This window comes from Leuresthes tenuis, unplaced genomic scaffold (genome assembly GCF_036924035.1).
Source record: "Leuresthes tenuis unplaced genomic scaffold, fLeuTen1.0.hap1 SCAF_20, whole genome shotgun sequence".
Lineage (NCBI taxonomy): Eukaryota > Metazoa > Chordata > Actinopteri > Atheriniformes > Atherinopsidae > Leuresthes > Leuresthes tenuis.
In genome coordinates, this window is record NW_027325374.1 from 12,434,253 (window position 1) to 12,461,158 (window position 26,906).

The following is a 26,906-nucleotide window of genomic DNA, read 5'->3' on the forward strand; positions in this document are numbered from 1 at the left end:
CTGTGGTAAAGTCCTTACAAAGTGTGAGACTTTTCACCAGACATAACTCATGACTCGTCCGACTGATCTCTTACACACAGTTCAGGCTGTTGCGGTGTACACAGTACTAGCAGCTTCTGGTAAGTCGGTATCTTTCTGCTCACGTGGTTGTTAAGGAGAAAGTAGCATTTCGCTTTCGCAGCCTGCCACGTCTCCAAGAATCACCCAAATCCCGTCTTCGATACATCCACACGGAGCAAATGATGGCCGCCACTCAGACCCTCGGGTCTGGACCAGTCGTCTGTGACCTCAAAGATTTTTCTATGACGGGAATATCGGTTTAGCATCTCTGAGAGGGAACCGGCTTTTACAGATCAGTTTTGGATTCAGCTGGTTATTTGACTTTGAATGTTTCCCATGCCTGCGTGAATGTTCAAGGTTCGAAGGAGTGACAGCGCTGTTGGCTGTCGAAGCCGGTGAGAATCCAATGTTTTGCTTGAGGGCTTGTCAGCAGGACAAAAACAGAACCTCCAAGCACAGTATTGTATGAAAATGGTAACTCTGAAAAATGACCAATATTACACTATTTGATTCCATAACATGAGAAATATTTAAGCACGTATGTACAGTAAATGGAGTGCTTATTGTTTGCTTTGCTTATCCGTCTAACTGTCATGAATAAGTGCTCCAGCTGATGTTTTAAAGTTCTCTGTTTGACTTCTGTGGTTCTATTGTAACAGTGTGTGTGTAGTGTGTCAGCAGTCCGAATCTGTTGCTGCACAAAACGCTAACACACACTTTCGCTCCTGTAAACAGCAGAGGCTGAGGGGCTGCCATGTGGGAGCTGTCTGTAGCAGAAAAGCTGCAACACTGGTCTTTAATTAGAGGTTGGCATAGAAACTGGAGCGAAGCTAGTAACAACGAGCAAGAGGCTGCACCTCAGCCACAACTGGTTTGATGGCCTGTCACCTTAACAATAAATGTCAATTAGCAGTGTGGTGCCCTCAGGGTGACTTAGGCTCAGAAAGACCACATGTGTTATTCGTAACTTCAATTTACTTTGTACAGGAACAGCTGTATAATTGCTGCTGCTTAATTAGATTTCCTTACTTTACGTCAGAAGCACTAATTAACGTTTTCACTTCTGAAAAGGAAATTGTGCTACATTGAGACGCAAGGATTGTTTTTCAAAAATAGTTTCTTCTCCTTTCAGATTAGCTTCAGATTAAATCCAACTGGAGATTGCGTCAAATCACTAATGTCACTTTTTGAAAAACAGGGATCCGGGGGTCATTCATCAGGTTCAGCTGAGTTGTCCCTAATAAAAACACAGTGGCCTTATTTTACTTTAGTCAGACATTGCTTATACAGTGAAGTGGTTCCAAGAGCAGGATCGATTGAAACCTTGTAGACCAGTGTCTCCTCCATCTCTCTGTGTTTAGATTGTGCTCTCTGATTAAAATCTCCCCTCATCCTGCAGAGTTGCGATGGCCGAGTTGTCTCATAACCTAATATGGGGGTACCCTCTGCGTGAGGGAGCGATCGCTGGATCTCTGTCTTCTTTCTCTCTTCTCTCTTTTTTTTTTTTTTCCTCTCATATCTTAATTCTCTCCCCCTATTTCTCGTCCTCTGCTAGTTTGACTGTTACGGAGATCTCCTGCACTCCCTCTCTTCCTCCGGCTCTCTCGTGCTCTCTTACGCTCAAGCCTTCTCTCACTTCTGTAAGTGTACACAGTCTGAGAGGGATTGGAGCTTGTTTTTTTTTTTTTTTCCCTTCCTCTCTCTTCATTTATCAGCCTTTTTTACCCCCGATACAGTAAGTAAACCGTTTACTACGAGTAGTTGTTGTGCTTGAAGGAAAAACTTTTCATCATGTCGTGGGGCTGCACTGTGAGCTTTATGCTGCGTCAGTTCACTGTTGCAGCAACAGGGTTTGTTTAGTTCATTAGGGTGAATGTCTTCGTGGTGGTGATGTCAAAATACATTTGAAGGTACCTGCCATGTGGCGCTTTTGAACATGATAACAGTTTAAGTCTAACCGAGCTGTGCAGAATGGCTTTTTAGACTTGGGTCTGGGAGGAAGTTTATTGTATATTTGTGATGAAAAAGTCCAAACAAGTGAGAGAACTTGAATCAATATGCTTTAAACCCAAATTTAAAACAGCTTAGAGTTAGAAAAAGTAGCATTTGTATCCAGAGCAACATGGCAAACTTGCCTTTGTGCTTATTGTGAGTTGCTTGCATGTTGTACCAGGAGCTATAAGCATAAGTTATGCCTCAAACTTTCAAAAGTGAAAAACATTCATCAGGCTTATCTCTGGCTGTCTGACCAGGGCTGTGTGCTGTTTTGTAGGAGAGTATAGTGGCTTGCTGTAGTATGACATCATGAGAACTGTACGTGGGGGAGTGTGGTGGTGTTGAGGGGTCCCACTGAGTGTTTTGGGTAATGATTTCCAGGTTGTTTTGGCCCTCAGGATGACCCTGCTTTTTTTCTCTCTCTGACTTTTCCAGCTCCTCTGTCATATTCCTCTCTGCTACACTGTAACTCCCCCCCTTGCTTCTCCGCTGCTTTTGCCTGTTGTTATTAAAACATTATTTAGCGTTCACGACTTTTCCCTTTTGTACTCTCTTAAAGCTAAATGTTTTATTTGTAAAATAAAACTCACCAGTTACAGTTGAGGGAATTGCTCCGCCTCAGTTTCTGTTCTACAGCAGCTCATTATTGTGATTGATCACTAATACTACAGACTGAAAGTAACGCTGGAGAATCTGGCTATGTCGTTTGCTCTTTGGCTCCACCTACAATTTTTGGTTCTGCACATGCACAGCCATTACGCTCATATTTGCCTTCACACTGAAGAGGAAAAGACACCACCAGAGGTCACCAAAAATGTCAAGCTGAAATATCAGGTAATGCTACAGGACCTTACAAGAATGAGACAACTTATCTTTATCGACTACATGTAATGAACAAACACATAAAAAGACAAAAGAAAATCTTCTAATATATCTGATTACAGTTTTATTTTCCTGATTTATAGTTTATGCTATTTCTGTGAGCTCCAGCAGTAAAAACTTTAGTTTATTTTGGTGAACGTTTGTTGATATCCAGTCGGTGTGTTGGAACTGTAGTATCTGAGGTGCTTCAGGGCTGTTTCAGGGCTGAGCATTAAGGCTGAGCATTACGAATGTCACCGTGCTTCAGAAGTGTTGCTTTGATATCGAGGCTTAACAAAGATAACATCAGTTTTAGGCATCAGTTTTAATCCTCACTTTGTTTTTTCTGTCAATTACCCGCTATGAATCTTTATGAACCATAAAACAAAGTCATGCAAATGCTCTCCTCTCAAATGGAGATATTAATCTGTTCAATAATGGTTGATAATAAAATCAAGTGTGACCACATGCAACATGTCATTACATCTCTACTCTCTCTCCACTCTCCACCAGGTGGATTTCTCAATCCTTTCCTATGAATCTCTATCTGTGCGTTGATGCTGCACGTTCCTCGACTTCTTTCTGCTTCTCTGGCATTCACAAACCGTTTGATGACAGTCAAACGCAGCCATTTACCCGTGAAGCTCGGCGTGTGCTTTTTTGCTTTCATCTTTGAGGTGTTGCTTCTCTCCTCTAAAACGGTGGAAAGCGTGTGTTGGCTGGGTTTCGGTGCAGGTTCACCACGGATTTATTCAAGTCTACGATAAATGGAATACACGTAGTTGTTGTGCTACCTTCGTCTGTGCGACACACATCCGAGCAGAGCACACATAATAGTACCCTCAGCTTGTTAAAGGTGTGAGGCGGTGCTCAGGAGGTGGGCTCAGCTCCTGGCTCTGTGGTCAAACGGCTCCTTGTGAAATTCAACAGGGGATTATAATTCAAGTCACCCCTGGCCTCCCTCTCCATTTCCTTCGTTGTTCTCCCCTGTGTATTTCTTTCTTCACCTCTCTTTGTGTTTCCTGCTGTGCTGTCCTTTTTCATATCCTTTCCCTTCCCCTTTCTCATCCTTCATTTTTCATCTTCGGCTCTCCTCTTCATCCTTCTTCTGCTCTCTGTCAAACCTCTCCTCCTGTTTTGACAAAACCTCCTTCGAACCACGTTGATCTCTTTTGTAACAGTTTTTTTTTCTTTCTGCTTCTGTCCTTCCGTCTCATCAGTCTTGTTGGAGCCTCCTGTGGTTAGAACAGACTCCTAAAATCTGATTTGAATCCAGTTTGCTTTTATTCCTTGTTGAACCAGATCAAAAGCTATGCAAGAAACTATATCTAAAACTCTTAATCGTGACGTCAAATTTCACAGTTGTGAAATTTATCGCTTTTCCTTCCAGATATTTTAGCTTCAGCCAGTTTTTAAATATGTCTGTCAATTCATAAACTTCTTTATAGCCACAAACTATGTGGGAGTTCCCAAATATCTGTTCCCCTACGGCATTCAGAGAACAGTATTTAAAGAGCCTAATCTCCTGTTCTGAATACACACATTATTTTTCTGGTGTAATTGTCTCTTTGCACTGGACTTGTATCGTACTGTTCTCTTTTAAAAGCAAGGTTGCATTTTAGCTGCTTTTGAGGTTGATAAATGCAGAAGACTGTGGACATTTGTACTTATTATTTTCAAAATTGGCATGTCTCTTGTAGATATTGTAGTCAAACTTTTTTTTTTTCCATCTTGATAGTTTTCTCTACCTCTTTGGTTTTTGTTGGCAGACTATAAATCAGTGTTACAGGTGCTCGTTGCGGTCTGCTGTTCAGGAGAATGTGTGATGTCAGGAAGTGTTTGTTGTGCTGCCAGAGGGACAAAGTGAAAAGTGCTTTTCTCGTAAGGACTGAATGTTCGTGTCGTAGCCCAGCAGGTGAGCTACAAAGAGCCTGACCTGGAGCACCTTGTGAGTCACCACACACGGCAAGTCTTTTTGCAGAAACCTAATTATCGGCGTGCATATTCTCTCCATGTCGTTTCGGTTTTTCTCTTCTTTTCCTTCGGTCGTTCATTGCCTTCCTTCCTGTCAGCTGAGCGGATGTTGTTGCCGGTCCAGTTGTCATTGCACGTTCTGATGGACTGCAAACAACTTTTGCCTCGCCTTTCATCTTTTTAATCTGACTGAAAAGTCTTTTGTCATCTTGGAGCTAAGACAAATTATTTTGCATGAATACATAGATAAATAAAGAATTTAGCTGCAGATTTGTCGGGTTTGTCTAAGACTTTCGCTGTGAGGAGTCACAGGCAGCTTCTGGTGTTATTCTCCAGTCTGTTGTACAGTTATACTTAATTTAGTAAATCTGTCTTCCTGCCCACCCTTGATAATGTGAATTCCAATTTTTTTGTTTTGATTTTGATTCTAGCATCCTAAATCTGTCCTTATATGGTACTAGTCTGGACTCTGCAGTCTTATTCAAAGTGGATACTGAGACTCGGACACCAGGTATCTCTGGTCTTAGTTTGTCTGTGATTGCAGACCCTGTACACATACAACACACTGAAACTTTCCTAATAAAGTAAAACTTTACTCAGGCACACTAACAAAGCATATGGTAGATGCATACAAAGCGTATGTTGATGTACAAAGGTTCTGTGTCCATCCTCATTTTTTTATATCCATAAAAATCACCAGGCGGTTGGTTAATGTTTGAGGACATAAAACACCAAACAAGGATTTTAGCTTGTGAATAAGCTGCGGCACCATCATCTCATCGGACCTTAATTATGCTGTTGGGACATTAGTTTGGCTCCATCCAATTTAAAGGAGACATATTATTCCTATTTTCTTTTCTTAAATAGATATTTTTTTAACCAAGTTGGCATAATGACACGAGGTCATATCAAAGCACACTTGTTAGATTAATTAGTAAGAATCAACCGTGTACATAATGAATGTATGATTTGTGAAAAGATATCCCATATTGTGTGCATGACTAATGAATACATGACCATGGGCATGAACTGTATGGATTTACAGATTGATCTTTGTTTCTCCAGTGACCGGATCTGAGCTCGGCTGCGCTCAGTCGAGTCTTAGTCGTTCTCATTCAGTGCAGTAACTCCTCCATAAAAGTGTCTTCTAAATGAATGTAATGTACGGTAATAAACACACACGCAGTCACCACAGCTTCACACCCGCTGCGATGACAAACAGCCGACCACCCCCACAGCGAGGGGACACGGCATGTCATGTCATGGCCGTACACCTTGTAATGGAAAAGCCTCATTTTCTGCTCTGAGGCTGGAGTCTACGTGAGATGCATGCTGCTCAGCAGAGGTGACCAGAGAACATTTCTGTGCGACGCTAGCGTCGTCATTCCAGCAAGCTGGTGAGGGCGGGGTTCAGAGGCCGAGGCCAAGCAGAGGGGGCGGAATGAACTTGACGAGTGATGTAGGCAGCCACTGAAAATCTGAACGGGTCACTGAATGAGTTATTTTCAAACGTTTGGGGGCACAAAACAAAGTGCCGTGTATGAGTTTTTCCATTGGTTTTGACTACAGACACCTAAATACGTGCTCTCGAGAGCAGAAATATTGACTTTCTTCATAATCCTCTTTAAACGATCTTCTTCATGGTCATACCTTTGCACGAGCCCTGGGGCCGGAGAGCCAGCTTCTCTTAGATGTTTCCACATCTAGATTGAAACACACAGGTGATTGAGCTTTTGTGGCTGCTCCGATCTGTGGAACAGATTACCTCTCCATGTATGCTCTGCACAGACGGAAGCCATGTTTAAATAGCTATGTAAGACTCACCTCTTCTCCTCGGCTTTAGACTTAAGCAGAGTATGATACTTTAATAATTTGCACTGGGTTGCACTGTTGCTCTGTTTTATTGTCTGTTTATTCCTAGTTACAGTATTTTCACGTTTATGGGATTGTAAAGCAGTCATGTATTCTATTACCCATATTCTATGAACACATTTGGCCTTTGACTTGACTTAGAGACGATCAGCTAATGATATTTCCAGAGCCAATAGATTTAGCTCTAATATATGGATGCAAAGCTGAGAAATGGAGGAGTCTTCAGAACAGACAAGTGGAGGCCAGGAGTTTGATAAAGCAGAGCCACTTTAGATTCAGTTTAGAAATATGGGAGACAGACGTTCTCCTTAAGCCTTCACTGTAAGAAAACAGTGAGGAAGATCTTAATCGAGGAACTTCCGACCTTTAAAGCATGGGTAGAATAATGCTGCTCTGGGATTGTGTGACTGTCAGTGGCGTGGGGAAAAAGAAAAATCCAGAAAATTCTGGATGCAAATCTCTCAGAGTCAAAATACTGAGACCGAAAACAGCCATGTTCCACAACAATGCAACGACCAAAAGTCTATAGTTCTTCAAGAAAGTTCAAGATGTTTTTGGACTGGTCCTCACTGTCCCCCAAGGTGTATGTGTAAGATATCTACATGTTTAATGCGTGGGACAGCTTAGAAATACTCCAGATCTTGAGGTGGTCTGCATGTGAGAGTTTAACTTTCCCACTGTAAATCAAGACTGAGCAATTCTAAAAGACTACAAACAAATTTGGAGACTGTGATATCTGAGGGGCCTTTGGAAGCTTTACTCAACAATCGTCTTTTTTGCTAATTTTTATTAATGTTTGCTGTGAGGGATGGATTTACCTTATGCACTTGTAAGTTGCTCAAGGATCCCCAAAGTTGTGCATCCAATACATACAAGTATAAGTAAGCACAACTTGGCCAGACACACGAGAGCACAGCGCAGAACCAGCGGTGAGACAGTCCAGGCTGAGGGTGCAGGGAAGCAGACATTACTTTGTGGAGACAGCAATCGAGTAAAAAAAAGTAAGAACAGAACAGGGCAGAGTAGAAAGTATGTCTGGTTTTTTTTGGTGATGCAAAGCAGGATCAGAAGTTCCTTGGAGGAAGAGTGTGATACACGGTGTGCACAAGCATAAATCTTAACCGTTGATTTCAGAGTAAGAAACACATCTGAAACCTCCAGCGACAGATTCAGCCTAACAGAGGATGTCTTGGCATGTTTAGGTGTGCTTGGTTTATGTCTTTTGATTTGGTTTATACTCGCTAGGATGGGTGGGGTTAAGAGTGTCCGGGCGCTGGAATACCAGAGCTGCTGCACATACCTGGCTCGGAGTTTCAAATACACTAGGTCCACTTGGTTTAAACTTTCTTGTCTTGTTGGGTGGGCAGGGTGTACATTTTCTCCTTTCTCCCAGGCTCTATTTTCTCCACATTAAAGCAAACACACAGCTTAAATGGTTTGAAGGGTCTCATGAATAAGTGGGCTATCTCGGACATGATTTACAATAATTCAAGAATGAAGCAACCCAGAGATTCCGCTTTACTGCGTTTGTAAATGCTTCGCAAGCACAGTTTTTATGCTCATGCGGCTCCACTGAAAAGTTTTGCAGACTTGATTATGTTATAGATTCTAATGTATCATAAAACATAAAATGTGTTTCTTTTTCCTTGTGCTTGCGAACCATGATTTGTATCATTTATGTCATAAATTGAGGCATATTTACACAAGCCTTGGCTCGTCATCTGTCCTGCAGAGGCACAACTGAAGGACAATTTGAAAATGTCTAAGGAATAGAAGCAGTCAGAGTTAAATCTTTCTAATGACCCTAGCTAACCTCAACTGACCTTGACCCTCCAGGATGCTTCTAAAAGTAGGTTTCAGGCGAAATGATGCATTACTGTTCCTCGAGTGTCCACATCGTGGGAGAGTATGTCTCAGGGCAGAGCGCTGTTAAAGTGATTTTAGTCCAGTCCCATTTAAAAACTTTCATAGATATCATTACCAGATAAGACTTTGTGGCCTTGTGTGTCTGCATACATGTCAACAGTCAGCATTTTACAGACAGCTGAGCTGTATCGTATCGTAGAACCTAAGCCCTTAGAGAATCAGCGTAATTGCTGAGAAGTGTGTGTCGGTGTGTGTTTGAGAGAAATAGACTGTTGGTATGGGGAGAAGGTGTCATTGTGTAAATATGTGCGTTTGTGTGGGGCCAGTCGGAGACATCAAAGTAAAGAGTTCAAGACGGCTTCGGCTTCTCCAGTGTCCTGCGTGCTCATGCAGAGGGAATGTGCCTGCTGTGATGTGCATTACGGCACGAGCATGAGTCACAAAGTGTTTGCATATCTGCTTCTTTAGCATGTGCATGTATATGTGTGTGCATTCCAGCTCAAAGTTCATCGGTCTCTGCGGTGCCCCTCAGTGACCCTTGCTAATCCTTTCCCTGTACGGCTGTTGTCAGGCAGAGCAATTACCCAACAGGGCACTAATAGGACTTTTAATGGCACATTCAGTCAAGTATGTAAGTTATGTGAGTTTACTGTCACTTAAAATGTTTTATTATTTCTTCTCCTTGTTGTATTATTTGACCCTCCTTTTATTGTCAAAAAGCCTAAAACCACACTCTTATAAACGCAGTTTACAGTCTGGATATAGCTGCCGTTTTGCGGTGGTTTTGGGCAGTGTTGGAACAGGAAACTATCTGTCCAATAAAAGGTGGATTTGTAAACTGGGGGAAATATTTCAGGAGCTCATTTACTATACACAAACTTTTATAGGGGCATGTGAGCTGTCAGTTGCTAACCTTCGTAGCAGGGTAAATCAGCCATTCCAGTTGTCCTGTGCAGAGCTTAAGCCATTAGCATTTCCTGTGCACGCACTGTGACACATGAGCTACAATCATGGCGACTGTCTAATACAAGTTAGTTTAACTAACTGAAGAGAAAGATCAGTGGTAATGCAATCTACGATGAAGAAGAACACACTGGACATATTGATATTGAATGACGTGCACAGTGTTATGTAACAGAGTTGAAAAACGATTATTACCCCACACACACACACACACACATGTTTTCTTTGATTGTGGCTACATGAAAGAAAAGAATGCTATTTGTTTGGCAACATTCCAGAGATTTCTTTTCATGTATGTACATATATGTGCTTCCACGATTACTGGAAGTACTTTTGTGTGGATTTTTGGGATGATTCCTGAAAGTCTGGCTGTCTGCGTTTGAAAATGTGCTTGTTTTGTGTGCACGGGAAGCCAGCTACTCTGCGTTGATCAAAAGCAGCACCACATCCCCTGGAGTGTCCTTTGGAGTCGGGCGCATTTATATACAAGAGCTCTTACCCACAGTTTTGGGTTTTTTTTTTTTTTTGCTTCGTTTTGCCTTTATGGTTCTGTGGGCTACTCAAAAGAAAGAGAAAGCATCACAGGAGAAGAACTGACCTAAAGTGGGTGAAGAATTTGGAAAAATTCAAACAATATTTGATTCTTTGGCTTTAAGGAACAACCATCCCTGAAAAGTGTCATACTCTGTTGATACGGTATATTCAGTGGACACAGACAATCGCTAGCAGCAAATGTTGAAATTAAAAAGCTGATGTGTTTAGGGAAGGAAAAAGGAGGGACATATCTGATAAGCTATTAACTCAAATTAGGTTGATTGTATATTTTTAAGCATGAGCTTTTTGTAGGAGGTGTGTGTCCCTTGCGTCCGTGTTTGTTGTTAGTATTTAACGCCCCCTTCCTTTATTCCTTACTCTTTGCCCTCTCTAAACGTGCAGCCTGGTATGTCTCTTTTCCCCGGGGAGGACTCAGATCTGACAACAGCCTGGCCTACACCCCATGCAGGAAACCCATCCCATTGAGGGAACTAGCTTGCCATGGACTATATTCCCTGTGTGTTTGTGTGTGCACATGTCACAGCGTTGCCAGTCTGTGATGACAGATTCACATACACTCAATGTAAAGAAGTGATAAGAATGTAGCTTTCGCGTAGCTTTTTCCTGCCACTGTTATGAAGCGTTGCTTATGGACGCTGATTACACCCGAGCTGCATTTTCTCATTAAACTTGTATTACACTCATCCCCCTCTTTGTCGCCGGTATCGATTTTGTTGGATTTTGTAATATCCATCCCCACTGAAGGCATAAGTGCCCACTTATAGTGCCACAAAATGTTGTCTTAATGGCTTTTCTCTGAAATCTGTGCCAGAAGAGCCAGTCTGGAGGTTCACCCAAGGACAAAGAACAAGCCAATCGTTCTGGATAAGTGATTCCTTTTATGTCAGATGGATTTTGTTCCAAGAAAGGTTGGAATCGAAAGAATACTGTAGGAGGCTTTTTTCTTAAAGGTCAAAAAGTTCAGCTCAGTCAGAGCTCCTCGATCACTTCTTTTCTTTCGCTGTGCTTTTGTCTGCTGCTTTCTTCAGTTTTTTTTTTTTTTTTAACTCGAGCTCCCTGTTATTCAACACTCGCTGTATGGCTACATATCTGTCTGTCTCACTCTGTGCGAGTCCTTTTCCCACCTTTCCTCCCATCTGTTTTGTGCCACGGTGCATTCTTTTTGTTAATTCTTTCTTTTCACACTTTGATTTATTTTCTTTCAAGGGGAAATTGCTTCTGAGACTCATCACAGCAGACGAGCTGATGACATTGACTTGTAATTCAAATGTTGCATAATGGTCTGAAATGGCTCTGCACGAATGAATTTTCTTTTTCATTTCATATGCATACATACCTCAGGCTCGATGAGGCTATTCGACTTTATCACTTTTCACTGTCAGTGTAAGTCAGTGCAAGCCCAGCCTAACCAGATCTGATCCTGCTTTAATTGCTTTTTACTGTAACGATTGACACTTAATGTAGGTAGAGCCTTTCTATAAAGTGTAAATAACAGTTTCTTTTAAAGCATGCGTGTAATCTTTTACAATATTCTGATGGTGGATGTTTTGTTTCTACAGAAGCCGGTCCCGTTCAAAGTGGCAAAAGAGTGTTTTCTGCCTGTTTCCTTCTCATTGTACTGTATGGGAGCAGCTAATGGATGAAAGATTGGCACGGGTCACACTCAGTAAGTGATCTATTTGTTAATGGTTTTCTTAACAGATTCACAACTATGTGCGGGACAGGGAGGGATTCAACTTGATTCATCCCGCCAGAAAGCTCCTGCTGTCTTGGCCTGGATGTGCACGTCTCGGGGAGTCTCTCGGTCCTGATCTGAGCTCCTGCCCTCATCGCTGTTGCTGTCATCCTTCTCAACCACCCAGGTTTGGTTATATTCCCACCATACAAAATCTCAAATTTTTTCAGCCTGGATGTTATTTAGCAGCTGGATCCATATTTGACCAGAGCATCATGAACAACGACCGCTTAAGAGTTGCTAGTTTTGCTCATTAAAGTAAAAATGCTTGTATATGCATCTAACCGGCACCAAATGCAATTATAAGTGTTTGAGAAACATTATCGAAAAAGATGCCTTGGGGAGTGGTTGTCTGCTAATCAGAGGTGGTGGTTCACTTCCTGGCTTCCCCAATCAGCCTTTCGAAATGTCCTTAAGCAAGACTCTGAATCCCACATTGCGTCCCAACGTGTTTATCATTGTGTGATGCAGTAAATAGTGCTGTATAAGTGTGTGAATGCGGCTTGTATTTTAAAAAGCGATAGCACTAAAGCAAACAAACTTTGTCTGTAGGTATTATCGGGCTTGTGGCCAGAGAACGCTGGTGTGTTCCCTGCTGGCTGGAGCACTTCTAGAGACCACCGTTGCTCTCGGTGTCCGCTCTGCTCTATACTGTCCTTTGCCCCAGGGCCCCAGCAGCCACGCTGTGCTGAAAGGTAGGTGTTGGGAAAAGGAAAACATCGGCGTATTTAAAACTTGTGAACTTGTAAACCTCGTGAATTAAGGTTGAATTGAATTGATCTCAGAAATGTTAGCTGGGGTCGTGAAGTTAAACTTTACGCAGTTCTTTTGTCTATCCTACAGCATTGTCTTCCAGCAATGGTCTGGAACACAACTTAAGTGTCAAGTATGATAATTAGCAGTTTAATCTCCTCAAAAGCTAATAAACAAAGGTGCATATGAAGACGCAGTAGCAGTGACCTGAGGGTATCTCATTATTCCCCTGTGGTCTCCTGCTCTCTTCCTTCTCTTCCTCTTTGCTCTTTTCCCACATGTTTCCTCATCCACAGCAGAATCTGTCTTGGTTGGGCTTGATCCCAGTGGTTGCCCTTTTACTTTCTTTCCTTTTTCTTTATTACCCGTCTCTCTTTTTCTTTCCATTCCATCCTCTAATTTAGATCCAACAAATTCACACAAGATTTACAAAGGCCATGAGGAAAGAAAGAAAAAGCTTTCTGACATCACAGGCTCCACATCACACCCATACAATCAGGTTACATCTTAACATTTATATAACTGTATGTATACACAGATAGACTGTTAAATAATTTATGTTCTGTTTCACCCTCTTCCTGCCTCGGTTTCCCTCCACATGACTTTGCCGTCCAGTCAGTCAAGTTGTTGTTCAGCTGGTAACTGTCTGTCCACCATCTCTAGAATGATGTTACGTAGGACTTAAATGTAAGCTGATACTGACATTAATTTCCACTGGCAGTGGGCCAGGGGACAGGCTGTCTCTGGTAAGATCAAGGAGACATGGAGCTCAGTGTACACACAGGCGTTTAAAGTTATTCATTTCTGTATTTCTGTCTTTGGGACTTGCTGAAATATCAGTCGCGCTAATCACCACACTTTCATTTGGATCAGACGACCTTTTTTAACATTCACACGCAAACGCTCGCACACGATCCATTTGTTCAGCATTGCACTGAGCTCTGTTCTAATGGGGGTTCCAGCAAACAGAAGTGAGCCAGACACGTGTACACATAGCTATTTAGAAGTCTTGGCAGGAATAGGATTTGATACACACAAGCCGTAACTGTCTAATTTCCCGGTATCCTATTGTCAAAGCAACCCAGATACTGAATGTTTTGTTTAAGCACGACTCTTCTGTACAGGGAGAGTAGTGTGTGTGTGTGTGTGTGTGTGTGTGTGTGTGTGTGTGTGTGTGTGGGGGGGGCTTATGTTTCTGATCAGCTGTTTATACTTTGGGAAACTACCTGAGTAACCGTTCAGTGAATCTGAAAGCTGTTTCTTTCTCCAGAGACAACAGAGACTCTTAGATTCGGACTCACTTGTAAGGCTTTAGGGCAAAGGGTGAAATGCTGAGCTTTCAAGTGGCTTCAGAAAATCAACTTTGCCCGGTGTTAAGGCTCTTCGCATTGTTGGGGCCGAGATAGAAGAAAATGTGTAAAAGATTGAAGAAATGATCTGATAGCATGAAAGACATTTCATTATCCTCAAGCTGGGGCAGGGTCTGAGTTAAGTTTCCAACTTGGACAATGTTGGGGTAGTTATTGCTTTCTTCCCATTTTTGGTATTGTTCCACTCTTCAGAGTTTCAGTGTAACAATCTGCTCCTAATCTTTAAGCCTTAGTGAAAATTGCTTCTTTCTCAATCCCAGCCATGTAGTCTAAGCAGATAATAAGAGTAGGCTTTTTAACGTAGCAGTAACAAAGAGGAAAAAAGAAGAAAAAGCCCATTCTAATGTTTATTGTAGCACTTATTTTCGGATTGGGGATTTTTAAGTGTTACTTTGATGAAGCTGCATGTAATGCATTTCAATCTTCTCTGGTTTCTCAGCAGTTTTTATGTCCAGAATAGTGGTGCTGTATGGAGTTTTATTTCAGACTGGGTTTGAAATGATAGCAGAACTTTAGAAACATGGTTTGCACCGCTATATGTGATGGGTCATTTCTCCTGGAAGTCAAAGTGTGCTTTTGTTCTCCCGAGTGTTTTGCATCAGTACAATTACAGAATAATTATCAAGCGTTTGCAGCCTTTACAGAATTATATTACCTAACCCTTAACCCCTTAGTGTGCAATAATAAAGTTGCACAGTTACAGCAGTACAGTACGTTTAACCGATGTAACACTCCAAAGAAGTAGAAGTAGTTACTTTGAATAGCTTTAATGTGATGCTAATGTAACTGCGGTGGTTAATATGGCGGAGGAGTAAATGATAAATGGGAGGCACAGACATCTGGACACATTGTGGATTTACGTTGCACTGCCAACTTTGTGCTCCAACTCTGAGAGACCGAAAAGCGAAATCACCACATTTGGGGCAACTTCTGTAGTTAAGGATCTATGGACTTGTGCTGCCGCTGGTAACGTTTTGTAAGAGACTATTAAGACTATAATCTTCAGAATGGTCTGTATTCCTCATAAAGACAATAAAGTTCCATCGTTTTACCATCTGATGTGTTTTCTTTGTATAGTTCCCCATTAATTATTGCTTCTTTTTCACCCATTGCCATCTGGGATGGGCTACATTGCCACGTTCAATTGCATTTAAGCAAGTATGAATAAAAACAGATGGATGGGATGATGCTGGATTTTTATTCCATGTTTCCCCCCTCAATTCATGATTAAAACATTGTCTCAGATTGGGATCAAATGTAAAATGTGAACTGTGTCAGAGCAAATGCTTTTTAAATATTATTGAAATATTAGCCTTGATGTGATCACAGAGTTTAACTTAACTAAACTTTAGTTAAAAAAAACTCCAAACTGTCTTTACACGCCGGTTCTTTGCATGCCAGTGTCACTGTAATGAACCAAAAGTATTCGGCTGCCTTATTTGTGTACAAATAATTTGCGGCACGTCTGCGACATCAATCATTTGCAGGCAAGTCAGGAGCAACATTTTGAAGATGATAAATTACATTTAACAGGTTGGGCAGGCACGTGTGTGGGTCAGTACGACGGGCTTTGGTTGGGAGGTTAAGCTGCTGCTGTTGGAAGGCGGCGTCAGCTGGTGGAGACAAAGTGGAGGTCAAGGTGGATCGCACTGCTTAGAGGGGTAGAGATACCATAGAGATAACATCGGGAGAATTGGAGGCAGATATTGTCCTTACTAAGCATGAGGAGCCTAATGTCTGCCCAGTCCATGTCAGCTGACATACAGAACGTACTGCATTGCTATGACATAGACATAAAGGATATGGTAGAAAGCCATTACATGGACTGTTCTTTTAGTTTTAGTTTTAGGAAAAGATGGGTTTAGATATTTTCAAGTAGATTTCATAGCAATATTTGGCCAAACAACAATAGGAACAGTAGCTGCTAGCTGAAATTGTTCCCTTCTGTTCATATTAGCCATGAAATGGGGCTTTATGATGCGCTGCCAGTATAAGTGGAGCGGTAAAGGCTCACTGTCCTGGTTTGCTGAATTGTCTAGAACTAGAACTAGAACTAGATCCTTGAAGTGTACAGAGCATCTGTCACTCTTTGATTAGTGGATGAGTACCTACTTACCTTCTTTATGGTCAAAGTAGTAATTCAAGCACACGAAACTCAAAGGACCACTTGTATTTAGCCATGTATTTATGTATGTCAGCTGTAAACGACTGTTGTTTTAAGGGATTTTCTTGAGATCATTTCCTTCTTTTTTTAAGGCTATTTGAATGTGCTGTGCTACTGAAAAGGAAGTATGTAGCTCAGTCACAGGCTGCTATCCTTATGGCTCGATATTGGTGTTTATTTTTTTTTGTTTCCTTGCTTCTTTGTCTCTCCTCCTTTCAGTCGTCACTTTACATTGTGTTGGATTCCAGCATTTAGGACCCATTGACAGCAAATATGGTGGGGAGTTAAAGTGAAAGGAAGTCTCAAGGATTTTAAGAACACGTATTGTTTACATGGCCTTTATGGCTAAATATACTCTCTGTAGAACTTTTCTGTGATCAGAGTTGTAGACACACAGTTATTATCAGAATGTCTCTCTCTGTCTTTGAATCTCTACAACATATATATGCACTATCTCATGAATATTTTATAAAATACTTTGTCCAAGATAACAGCAAAACTAAAAGGAAACAGCTCTACATTCATTGGGCGCCGTCCTTTATTTAGGGGCATACCGATACTGAGGAAAATACTTAATACTTAATACCTCAGAGAGGAAAAAAACTAATTAGGAGGCATTCAATGTTTTTTAATCAAATCTAGTCGAATTTATTTAGAAATCACATTTAAAAACAGCAAATCAGTTATCCCTACCAGTGTTGGGTCACAGCGATGGCAGTACACGAAATACGCGTCATTAGTTTGTTCGAATATAGAATTCAAAACCGTTGACGAGGTGGAAGAGGAAGATCTCCACCTGCTGTGTCCACATCTCACCCCCATCAGTATTTCAGGGCTTGTCACAGGTCTGAGTGCTCGTTTCTTTTGTTAAACACGCTGTAGTTAGAATGACTGAGCGAAGCAAGACCTAGGATGGAAACAGGTAGAAGCTTAACTGTCCCCACCTGCTGTTGTTATGATGGCTATGAGACAGGCTCAATATAGCTCTCACACACACACTCAAACACAGATTCTTGCTCCCTCCCGGTGTTTCATAAGATATATCATGACAATTAAAGGGGGGTATATATATATACATATATATATGTATATATATATATGAAATACTGTGGCCCTGTCTCCAAAAATGCTTCCAAAATTAAACAAGTGGTCACAATCTAAAACCCTTGAACATTGAATTAGGTCTATGCTGGGTTAGCTCATGTCTTGAATGTCAACCAATGCTCCTGTGTCCAGCTGCTAGTGAGGGGCTGCGTGTAGTTGTGTGTCAGCTGGGGGAGGTGAAGACTGCGCCGTTGGTATTGATACTGTTGCAAACGAGTAACTAATTAGGTACCAATTCATTTTTTTGTATCGATTAGTATCTGGGTATCTTTTTTTCCCTTGTTTTTTGACCACCCCTGAGGCAGACCGAACTACTCGTTTTGGTTACGCAGTATTCAAGCAGAGTCCAGACGGACAGGTTGTGTCTGATTAGAATTCATTCATAATCATAAAGCACATCTTTGCACACAGCCGCACACATTTTTCTATGCAAGTCCTGCTTCTGCATGCGGAGCGGACAGCAGAGGTTGGAGGGAGTGATTTGTACTGATTGTACTGATTTTTACTCTCCACACCTGTGATTTGACATTGGTTGTTGTCTGCATAACCTCCACCCAGTCTGACACAAACCATGAGCAAGTTATGAGTTATGAGCAACTGGAAAGGTGTTTGTTTATAACGAGACTGACGTGTGAAGGTGAGATAGCGTAGAATATAGTTATACCTTACCCAGTATTTCAAATTATACCTCCATAAAAGAATTCCTGTGATAGCAAGCTTGTGTTATTACGTCACTGTAGTTATAAAATCCCTTTCCAAACACTCGATAGACACATGTCAAGATATGGGGCAAGCAGTGACGCTGCAAGTGACGTCACCGGCCAGGTAGTGAGTTAACGAGGATTTTCAACGATATCTGCTCACACACTAACATTCAGAGAGACAGTTTGCAGACAGCGATACCCTTCCTCTGCTTTAGCTAACGTTACAACAACAGAATATGTTGGTTCTATGAAACACGGCCAAACTAATCTCACCCTCCCATCAAGCAGAAACGGAGCAACCTCGCTCTCAGGCCTCGTTACTCTGATCACAGAAGGAAAGCGTCACAGATGTTTGTGTGACTCTTCATCCTTATCTGATTGTAGACTTCTTTTTTTTTCAGTTTTCAGCTCTGTGGTGCTCTGCCACCTTGCCTGCTTCTCGGCCAGCTTTCATTTTCATCAGCGCTGTTATGCTTGTTGGCATGTGCCGGGTTTACTGTCCCTGTCGCTCCTGCCGACTCCTTTTCCTTCAGTCCTGTTCGTGAGCACAAACGCCGCCTGTGTTCAGCAGATGGGAACAGTGCTGTGTGAGTTAGTCCTTGTCCAGAAGAGAAGACTTTTTCTTTTTTTTTTTAATTGAAAAAAGTAAGAAGAAAAAGAGTTTTAGAACAGGCCACTTCACCGTTGATGTGTTTTTCATTCATTCATTCAGATGAGAGACAGCGGCTAAAAGGATTTCAGTGGTTTAGATATTGAAGTATAACTAATTACTGATTTCTGACTGTTGAAGTATGACACTGTGTGTTTGTGTGGTGGGGTAGTGTGGCCGGTCTAACTGTAGCGCATGGCCGTGAACTATGTATAGTGTGAGTGAGGAGTGGGCGGGACACACACAAAGAGAGAGAGAGAGAGAGAGAGCTTACATGAGTGCGCGGTAGAGAGAGCGAGAGAAGCATAGAGAATGTAGTCAAGACAGAGCGAGGGAAGAAAGTCTCTGCTATTCAGGACAGGGAGGGCAGGCAGGTGAGTGACAGAGAGAAGGCAGTGCGAGTTTAAGAAAGTCTGAGTTAGAAATGAAGCGAGGAAGAGAGAGATAGAGCAGAGAGTGCGATTGAAAGGAGGAGCAGCTGCGGGAGAGACGGGACTGTCGGCTCAAATGTGGACAAGTGTATCTCAGTCACTCCGGCACTGAGCTGTCAGTGTGGGAGGCAGAGTGGTCAGCTGTGTCTGAAACCATGAAGCACTCTCACCGAACAGACTTCAAGATGATCAGTGAGTAGAGAAAACGTAAGGTACAGTGTGGCTGCGGGTCTCCTCACACAGCTGTGTTGGTGGTACCAAATCATATTTGTCTGCATGTGTGCATCCGTGTATTTTGGGTCTCCTTGAGTATTCTGCCTTTTTGTGGATGTAATCGGGACTGTTGTAAATGGCCTTCTCTTACATAAAAGGCATTTAAACTGTAGCAAGTTTCTGCAAAGGGCTTTCCGGTGTGTTTCTCCTTTTCTACGTTCACAAATCCACGCAGGCAGAACTGCCTTGCAAGGATGTGTGCTCGCCTTCTATTGGGAGCAGCTTGGCGTTCGTTGTCTTGCCCCAAGGACACTTGAGCTTGTGTCGAATCATTTGATTTGTGATTACTGGAAAGGCCTCTTCACTAACTTTGCCACAGCAACCCCGGTCTGGTAGGGTCATCAATCAGCAGTTATTGCATGTGAGAAATCCACGGACAGTGAAGAAGTAGAGGAAGTAGTTTGCATTCTGTCTAACAATATTTATTTGAATCCTCCCTTCTAAGCGTAGCACCTTCCAGCTCACTGTGCCGGTACAACAATAAGCTGCAGTGGGAGAAGGAAACACCAGTTTGATTTTAAGAAGTCAGTGTGTTAGTTGAATATGTGAATGATGATGTAACGCCTGTACTCTGTGGCCCTCTTTATACCACAAACCTGACATCATGACCGTCAAGTACTTCAGGGTTTCTGGGTAACGTCACTTTGAACTGATCCTAACACTGAATGTCACACATGGCTGTGGAAGTGTTTTGACTCGGAGGATAAAATAACATACCTTTCATGAAAAACAAAACCACCAGTGCGTTCAGTCCGATATGGATCAGGTTACTGTGAAGTGAGCTCTTACATAAAGAGAATTCGGGCTGTAGTTTTGTTTTTTTTCCTCTCTTTTTTTAGTATTTAAATCTCGTTTTCACGTGCTTGCTTTGATCGTCTGTTTTGGTCTTTTAACAATAAAAGTGGATATTTGCTTTGTTTAAATTTTTTTCCTCTGGTTTTTGTCGGAGTCCTGTTCAACTCAAACATAAAAGATCGCGAGAATCCAAATGTTATAAGGCTGCACCTGGTTCCACCACAGTGGGACAGATCAGTGTTTATTGTCTCTGCTACTGCACAGTGTTTGAATGAGTGTGTTGATGTTTGCTGCTGTAAGCCTGTTTACTACTAACTTGTTGAGCTAAAACTTACTTGTACATACATTTATGTGAGTGTGTGTTCTAGCTGACGGCGAGATAGTGTCTAATGGGATTTAGTGCGTGGTTTTATTTCTTTTCTTCTTGACAGAGGAACTGTCGGATGAGGCAATTTGGTTGCAGATTTAAAGATTTAAATCTGTAAAGTTTACAGATTGTAAAGGGACATTTCATGCCTCGTTTTCACAGACTTAGCACCCAGAAGGAGGATAGAGCCACAGAATGATCTGATAAACATGCGGGCTATTATCCACCCAAAGAAAAACATAGCTTTACTTTCTAAATTTGTCCTTTTGTGACATGAGCCGAGTAAAGAGTAGGGGAATAACACGCAGCAAAGGTTCGGCCAGCTGGCAGCTAAACATAAAGAATTTGAAGTTGAAGGCATCGTATTGCCCTAAAATAAGATTGTTTTCAATAAAAATCCTATACTTGCAATTATCATGTATTTATAGGTTCAAAGAGGAGATTTGTTAACGGTCGTTTGACACAGACAGTTTGTGCCGCACCTGTCAAAGTGCCCTGCATTCTCCAGAGGGAAGTTGTCATCAGATCTAAACGTGCTTGTGAGGACGGTGTACAATATATGGCTGCCAAAGGAATCACAGGGTCTGTGTTCAAGGTTCCTCTCCTTTGGTTGGTATAAATAACCTTTATTCGCTCAGGAAACGAGTCAGTCCTTACGGTAATGATGAAAGCTTTCACTCATTTCCTTTCATTTTGTTTCAGGTCCAAAAATCAGTGTGAGACCAGCATTAATATTGGCTCACTTATTATGAGTCAACTCACCCACATTGGACTGGAAGACAATATCTTTATTTTGCTTTCATTTCCAGTTGGTGAAAAAAAGGAAAAAAAAAACCCATTAAATTACCAGGACAATCAATTAAAAGAACAACAACATTTAGTGTCCTTGTAATGTGCGGGGCCTCCATGTTTTGCCTTAACGGATCATGTGCTCCTTGGCATAGATTCAGCAAATCTTTGGAAAACTACCGGAGGGATGGAGCACCATTCTTTTTAAAGATATTCCCTCGTGTAAAATTTTGATGGTGTGGGATTCTGTTGTTCCACACATCTCCAGTTTTCTGATGAGACCCCTTTTATTCCACATCCTTGCTGCAAAATGGGTTTTTCCATTCGATTCCATTCCAGTTTCCCAAATTCCATGTCTGACCAATTCTCAGGACAAGCCTTACCTTTACATTTTCAGTCACCCAAGAAATCTGACTGGTGCCCGAGTACCATTGTCACCAGTTAAGCGCTGTCCAATTTGATTTCAGTCCTGTGCCCACTGAAAGATGAGCTATCTTTGAGCTGCACAACAGTGAGCCTTTTTCAAAGTTACTGACTCTAAATTCAGTTCTGATTCAGTTCTGTTTTAAGACCGATCAGAATGGACGGTTCACAGTCACGACGAGATGTAAATACCTTGCATCTGACTTTCATGTGTTTGCAACTGCACACTAAAATGGCATGCATGTGCGCTCAGTGCATTTTTGCATGCATTATTCGTATCAACGATGGAAAGAGTCACATTTGTGAGATCATCTGGAAGATCACGTTAAGACACACAAACAGTTCTGAAATGGGAGTCCATATAGAGAGACTTGTTTGACTTGCTATACACACACACACACACACACACACATGCAAAAACCTATTTCCTGTTGTCAGAACAGAAATGCCACGAAGGGTTAAAAAGGATGTTCAGCTTATCTGTTCCATCCACCGCCACATTTAGAAGTGGTTCTATTAACATACACACACACACACACACACACACACACACACACGTAGGTGTGTTTGCATTCAGCATGCGTTATAGAGGAGTGAACTCCAGCATAGAAATCACAAATCCAGGTCTTGCCAGAGTCTTAACAGAAAGACCACATGTTCAATATAACTTGGAAATGGTTACGATGTTTAATAGATTAAAGGTCTTTTTCACATGAAACAGGTTATATGAGATAAACTGATCACATCGGATTCCCCAACCTCATCCCACGCGGTTGTGTTTATTACGATTTTTTTTTTTTTTAATTCTTGTTTTCTTTTCTCCTTTGTGGGTAAGATCACCCCCTAACTGTGAAGCACGATGAATTCCCATTTGCTTTGACACGGCAGCGTGTTTGCAGTCGCTGTACGGTCAGGATGTTTCTCTCCGTATTGACGCACATTAGCGTTGAGTTTATTCCTCTGTCGGACAGCTCTGTCTGCCAGCGTGTTCAGTGGATGAATAAATGAATGAGTGAGGAGGCTGCATGATCATGAATTTCATGCGAATAATTTGAGGCCGTCTCAATTTCCACTTCACAAGAAGAGCTGGGAATAACAATTCTTGGTAAGAGATGTGGCTATAATTTTAGAATGAATTTAGATTATTTTAAACTTAATGCCGTCCTCATCTTTTTCTGAAATAAAAAAAAACTGTGTTTTCTAAAATGCATTATAGTGATTTAACGCAAGTTTAAGGTTTAGTGCATATTGAAAAAGAGAGAAAATCAAGATCAGTTTAGCCAGATCACATCCTGACTGCATGGTATGATCAAGTGGGCTTCAGTTCATGTCTTCAGTTTTTGATTTTTAACAAGCTGCAGCTGTTTACATCGTAGAAACTCTATAGAATGGCTCGACAAGGAGGTCTGGTATCCATGCTTTGCTCCTTTTGGATTTCCTCTGTATTTATTTACATGACATACTGTGTGTCAGCCTCTTAAACACATTTCTCACATTTTCAGTCGTCACGTTTTGTTATTCTCTTTCATTTCATGTCTGGGAAGAATGCTCTTTGCCTAGGATTATTTTCTAAACAATCACTGATAACTTTTTAATGTGTCTCAGTAGGACAATAAAAGGATTCAGGGTTTTTTCTGTTCCGCTGCAACAGAAAGTTCAGTTTGTATAAATGACCACATTTCCACAGATTTTACTAATCAGTTCCCTCCCCTCTATGTTATCTGCCTTCTCCTCCCATTCCTTTTTTCTTTGCTTTTGTGCATGTTTTAACCAATCGAACTCTTTCTTTCTTTTTTTTTCCCCTCTTAATTTCAGTGACATCTTTTTTTCTCCCTATATTTCTGTTCCTGCCATTTCCCTTCCTTTTCTCTGCTCGTGCGCGTTGTCACTTTGCTCTTATCCTGTGCGCACACGTCTGCTTACACACAGGCACACACCGAGAGTTCATTACAGAAGCTGTGAGGCCGGATCCACAAATCAAACTGTGTAAATAAGCAAGTTTTGTTCCTGCGGAGCAGTCACTGCGGTTGCCATGACTACCTGTTGCACATCTCAGGAGTTACCAAGGACAATCTTTAAGTGTGTGTGTGTGTGTGTGTGTGTGTGCATATGTATGCTGACACAGTTTTGTGTCTGTGTAGCAGCAGGGGGAGATGAGGTTCTGCATATGACAAGTTGACAATGACCAGAGAGGGCCTGTCTAATTCCTGGTGTTTATTTAATGCACATCTCCTTGCCATATGTTGTTTTACTATCAACATTGATGTATGAATATGAAACTGCTGAACTGTCTGGTCAATAGCAAACACTTAACTCACACACAGGCATCTTCATAAATCAACTGAATATTAATTATGTAGAAAAATTGATCCTAAGAACATCTGGCCGCTTTTGTCTGAATAAATGTTTTGTCGTAGCTTTGGTTTGACCATTCGCCAACACCACAAGCCTCACCCGGACATCCTGTTTTACGAGTACATTCTTTTTGAGAGTAGGTATCATATCTCAGCGCCTGCTGTATGAAACTCTTCAAAGAGTCTTCCTGAAGTGACTCATGGAAAAGCTCCCTCGGGGAAAAAAGGTCTGTTTATGTGGCATTCATCCCGACAATGCACAGAATGTCCACCTGGCAGCACCTGAACCAGTGTAAGATCTGTCCATTAGTCCTTTGTTAGCAGAGATCGGGACAGGTTCGCGTTGGTGTGTAAACAGACAGTCTAATGGACCTGACTGAAATCCAAACACAGGAACTTGCAGGTGATCAGTGCTGTTTACTTTCAGAGGGTGAAGTGGGCTTTGCTCTGTGGGTTGAAGAGGAGAATATGGTATAAAGGGACAAATGGATCAGCTGACTGGAGACACCCAGTTTATTCCTGAAAAAGAAAAACACAGGGGACACTTTGGGAAGAAAATGTTTCACCCACACTCTCTCTGTCTAACTCTGCTTTGATGTTCTTTTAATTTACGAGCATGTGCATAAATGCTCTTTGCTTTCCCTTCTCACCTTCTCACTTTCTTCCTTATTCCTCATATATCTGTCTATCTCTCTCCCTTGTGCTTATTTAAGATACAACCTAGAAGTTTACACAAACTAAGCAAATAATGAGCATTTACTGTTCCTCTTTAACTGTCCTCCGTCTTCCTCATCTGTTCACTCAGAGCGTCAGCTGGCCAACAGCATGAGCAGCAGCACTCTTCCTCCCAGTGTCAGTGGGATCAGTAAGGAGTTGGCAGAACTGCGACACCTTGTTCAGTTCCCAGAGGAGATTGCGTGTATTCTCACTGAGCAGGAGCAGCAGCTTTACCAGCAGGTAAAAAAGTTTTATCCAGGTTGGGATTGATTATTTTTATCTTTTTAAAGCCTTTAAGTTCTGTGTGACTTCTTTGTACAGACAGATATTGACAGTCGCAGCATCATTCTATCGTTTGGCGGTATGAGAAAATATTAAAGCCTTCGATTTCAGCAAGCCGCTGTAATAAGAGTGCTTGTCTTTCCGCAGGTCTTCCCCTTGGACTACCTCTGTTTCCTCACGCGGGACCTGGGCAGTCCTGAGTGTCAAATCAAACGCCACCCAAACCTCAAGGCCTCGCTGTCGGCGCCCACCATGCCCTCTCAGAGCGCCCGGCGAAGTAACGCTGTGGAGGACCTGGTGGCACGCTTCAACGAGGTGCGGAGGCCACTCTTCTAAATTGGATTTCTCATGTTAATTGCTCTTTATTTTGCAAAATTCTGACAGAAGACATAAGGCGGTTCCTCTAAATTCCTAACATCCACATCTGTTTCATAAACCTTCATCAGTTTTTAATGATTATGAGAATTCATTGTATTAACTTTGCACAGCCATGTTCTATATTAAAGCTCGGGTTTTATAAGATAATGTAAATGTGGATACTACTCAACAGTAACTATGTGGTATAGATTAGTGTGTGTCTCCTGAATGTCTTGTTCAGCCTTTTTAAAGGTTTGTGCCAATATTTTACCATAACATTTTACAGACTAATCACTTGTCAAAAATGTTCCTGTTGTGGTCTCTTTAGCGACTTCTTGTTATTGCATAATTGGAGACATTGATGTGAAAGGTTGAGAGGAAGGTTGTGTTTTCCTCCAGCTGGAATTTTCCCAGTTGCATTGCCACGCAAAGCCTGTCATCGTCACATAGGCCAAACATACACGAGCACACACACTTGTTGGGGTGTAGGTTGGCTAAAGTTCTGCTCCCGGGCCTCGTGTCTTTTATGGTGAGTCACTTTGCGCATAAACAATCACAACACTGCACTGCTGAGAAAGAGAGCGTGTTGGAGGGAGAGAGATTGATAGAGAATAATGAAGTCATCTTTAAGTCGCATTCCTTCAGCATCAGCTGGTTTTCATTTAAGTCAGCCAGGGGAGAGACACGCAAAATGGTTTTCCAAATGTGCAGCGTAGCCATATATGGACACAGTGGAACAAGAGTCAAGTGACAACAGTGATTCTCCCCTGAAGACACCGAAGTGGCTTCAGATCCTTAAGTCTTGGTGCAGCTTTGACTGGACATCAGTTTTCCTCAGCACTGGCCTACAGTGTTTTGTCAGATATTATGTCAGATATTATATCTGTTTTTTTTTTTAAACCACGATTTGGATCGTTGTAAATCGACATGAATTAATTTGTTAGGTAATTGCAGTTGCTAGGTAACTGGAAACATTCCAGTTTTTATATTCAATTTCCAGTGTTACCTTTCGGTTGACTGAAAATCTCTGGCGTTGTTCTCACTTTCATTTTAGATCGATGGAATCACTATGTATAAACGCTCGAAAATAACTGTGACTGAAGAATAGTGTGACTTGTTATCTCTATAATATTGAGACGACGGCCTCCCTGGACTTGAATCGCTATTTTGAGATTATAGCCTTCTAACTTCAGGTTCCTAATCGTTTTCATCCTTTTTAGCTCTCGGGCCATGTAAGGGAGGGAAGAAAAGATAGCCTAGAAGGGAAAACTGGGAGGCAGGGAAGGGCGAGAAGTTAAGGCCTCTTTGTGTTTGTCTCGACTGTTTAGCTTTGACGGAACCAGTATGTGCTGCGTTGAATTTGAAATAGTTCTCTGTCAACCTCGGTTATGTAATTCTTATATCAAGAAGAAACTGACGCTCATAGTTCAACTAATAACAGCTGGAGACAGACAGACGATCACATATACAAACATCAAATGGGATCAGCTTGT

General features: G+C 41.8%; 1 protein-coding gene across 1 annotated transcript in view; it reads left to right on the forward strand.

Moving 5' to 3' along the window:
- Positions 1–26,906, forward strand: part of plce1 (phospholipase C, epsilon 1) — a 64,684-nt gene that overhangs the window by 14,385 nt on the left and 23,393 nt on the right. Inside the window, exons 6-9 of the mRNA XM_072373936.1 lie at positions 11,848–12,008; positions 12,434–12,576; positions 24,863–25,014; positions 25,204–25,371. Coding sequence (XP_072230037.1) covers positions 11,848–12,008; positions 12,434–12,576; positions 24,863–25,014; positions 25,204–25,371 — 624 coding nt within the window. The remainder of the gene's footprint in view (positions 1–11,847; positions 12,009–12,433; positions 12,577–24,862; positions 25,015–25,203; positions 25,372–26,906) is intronic.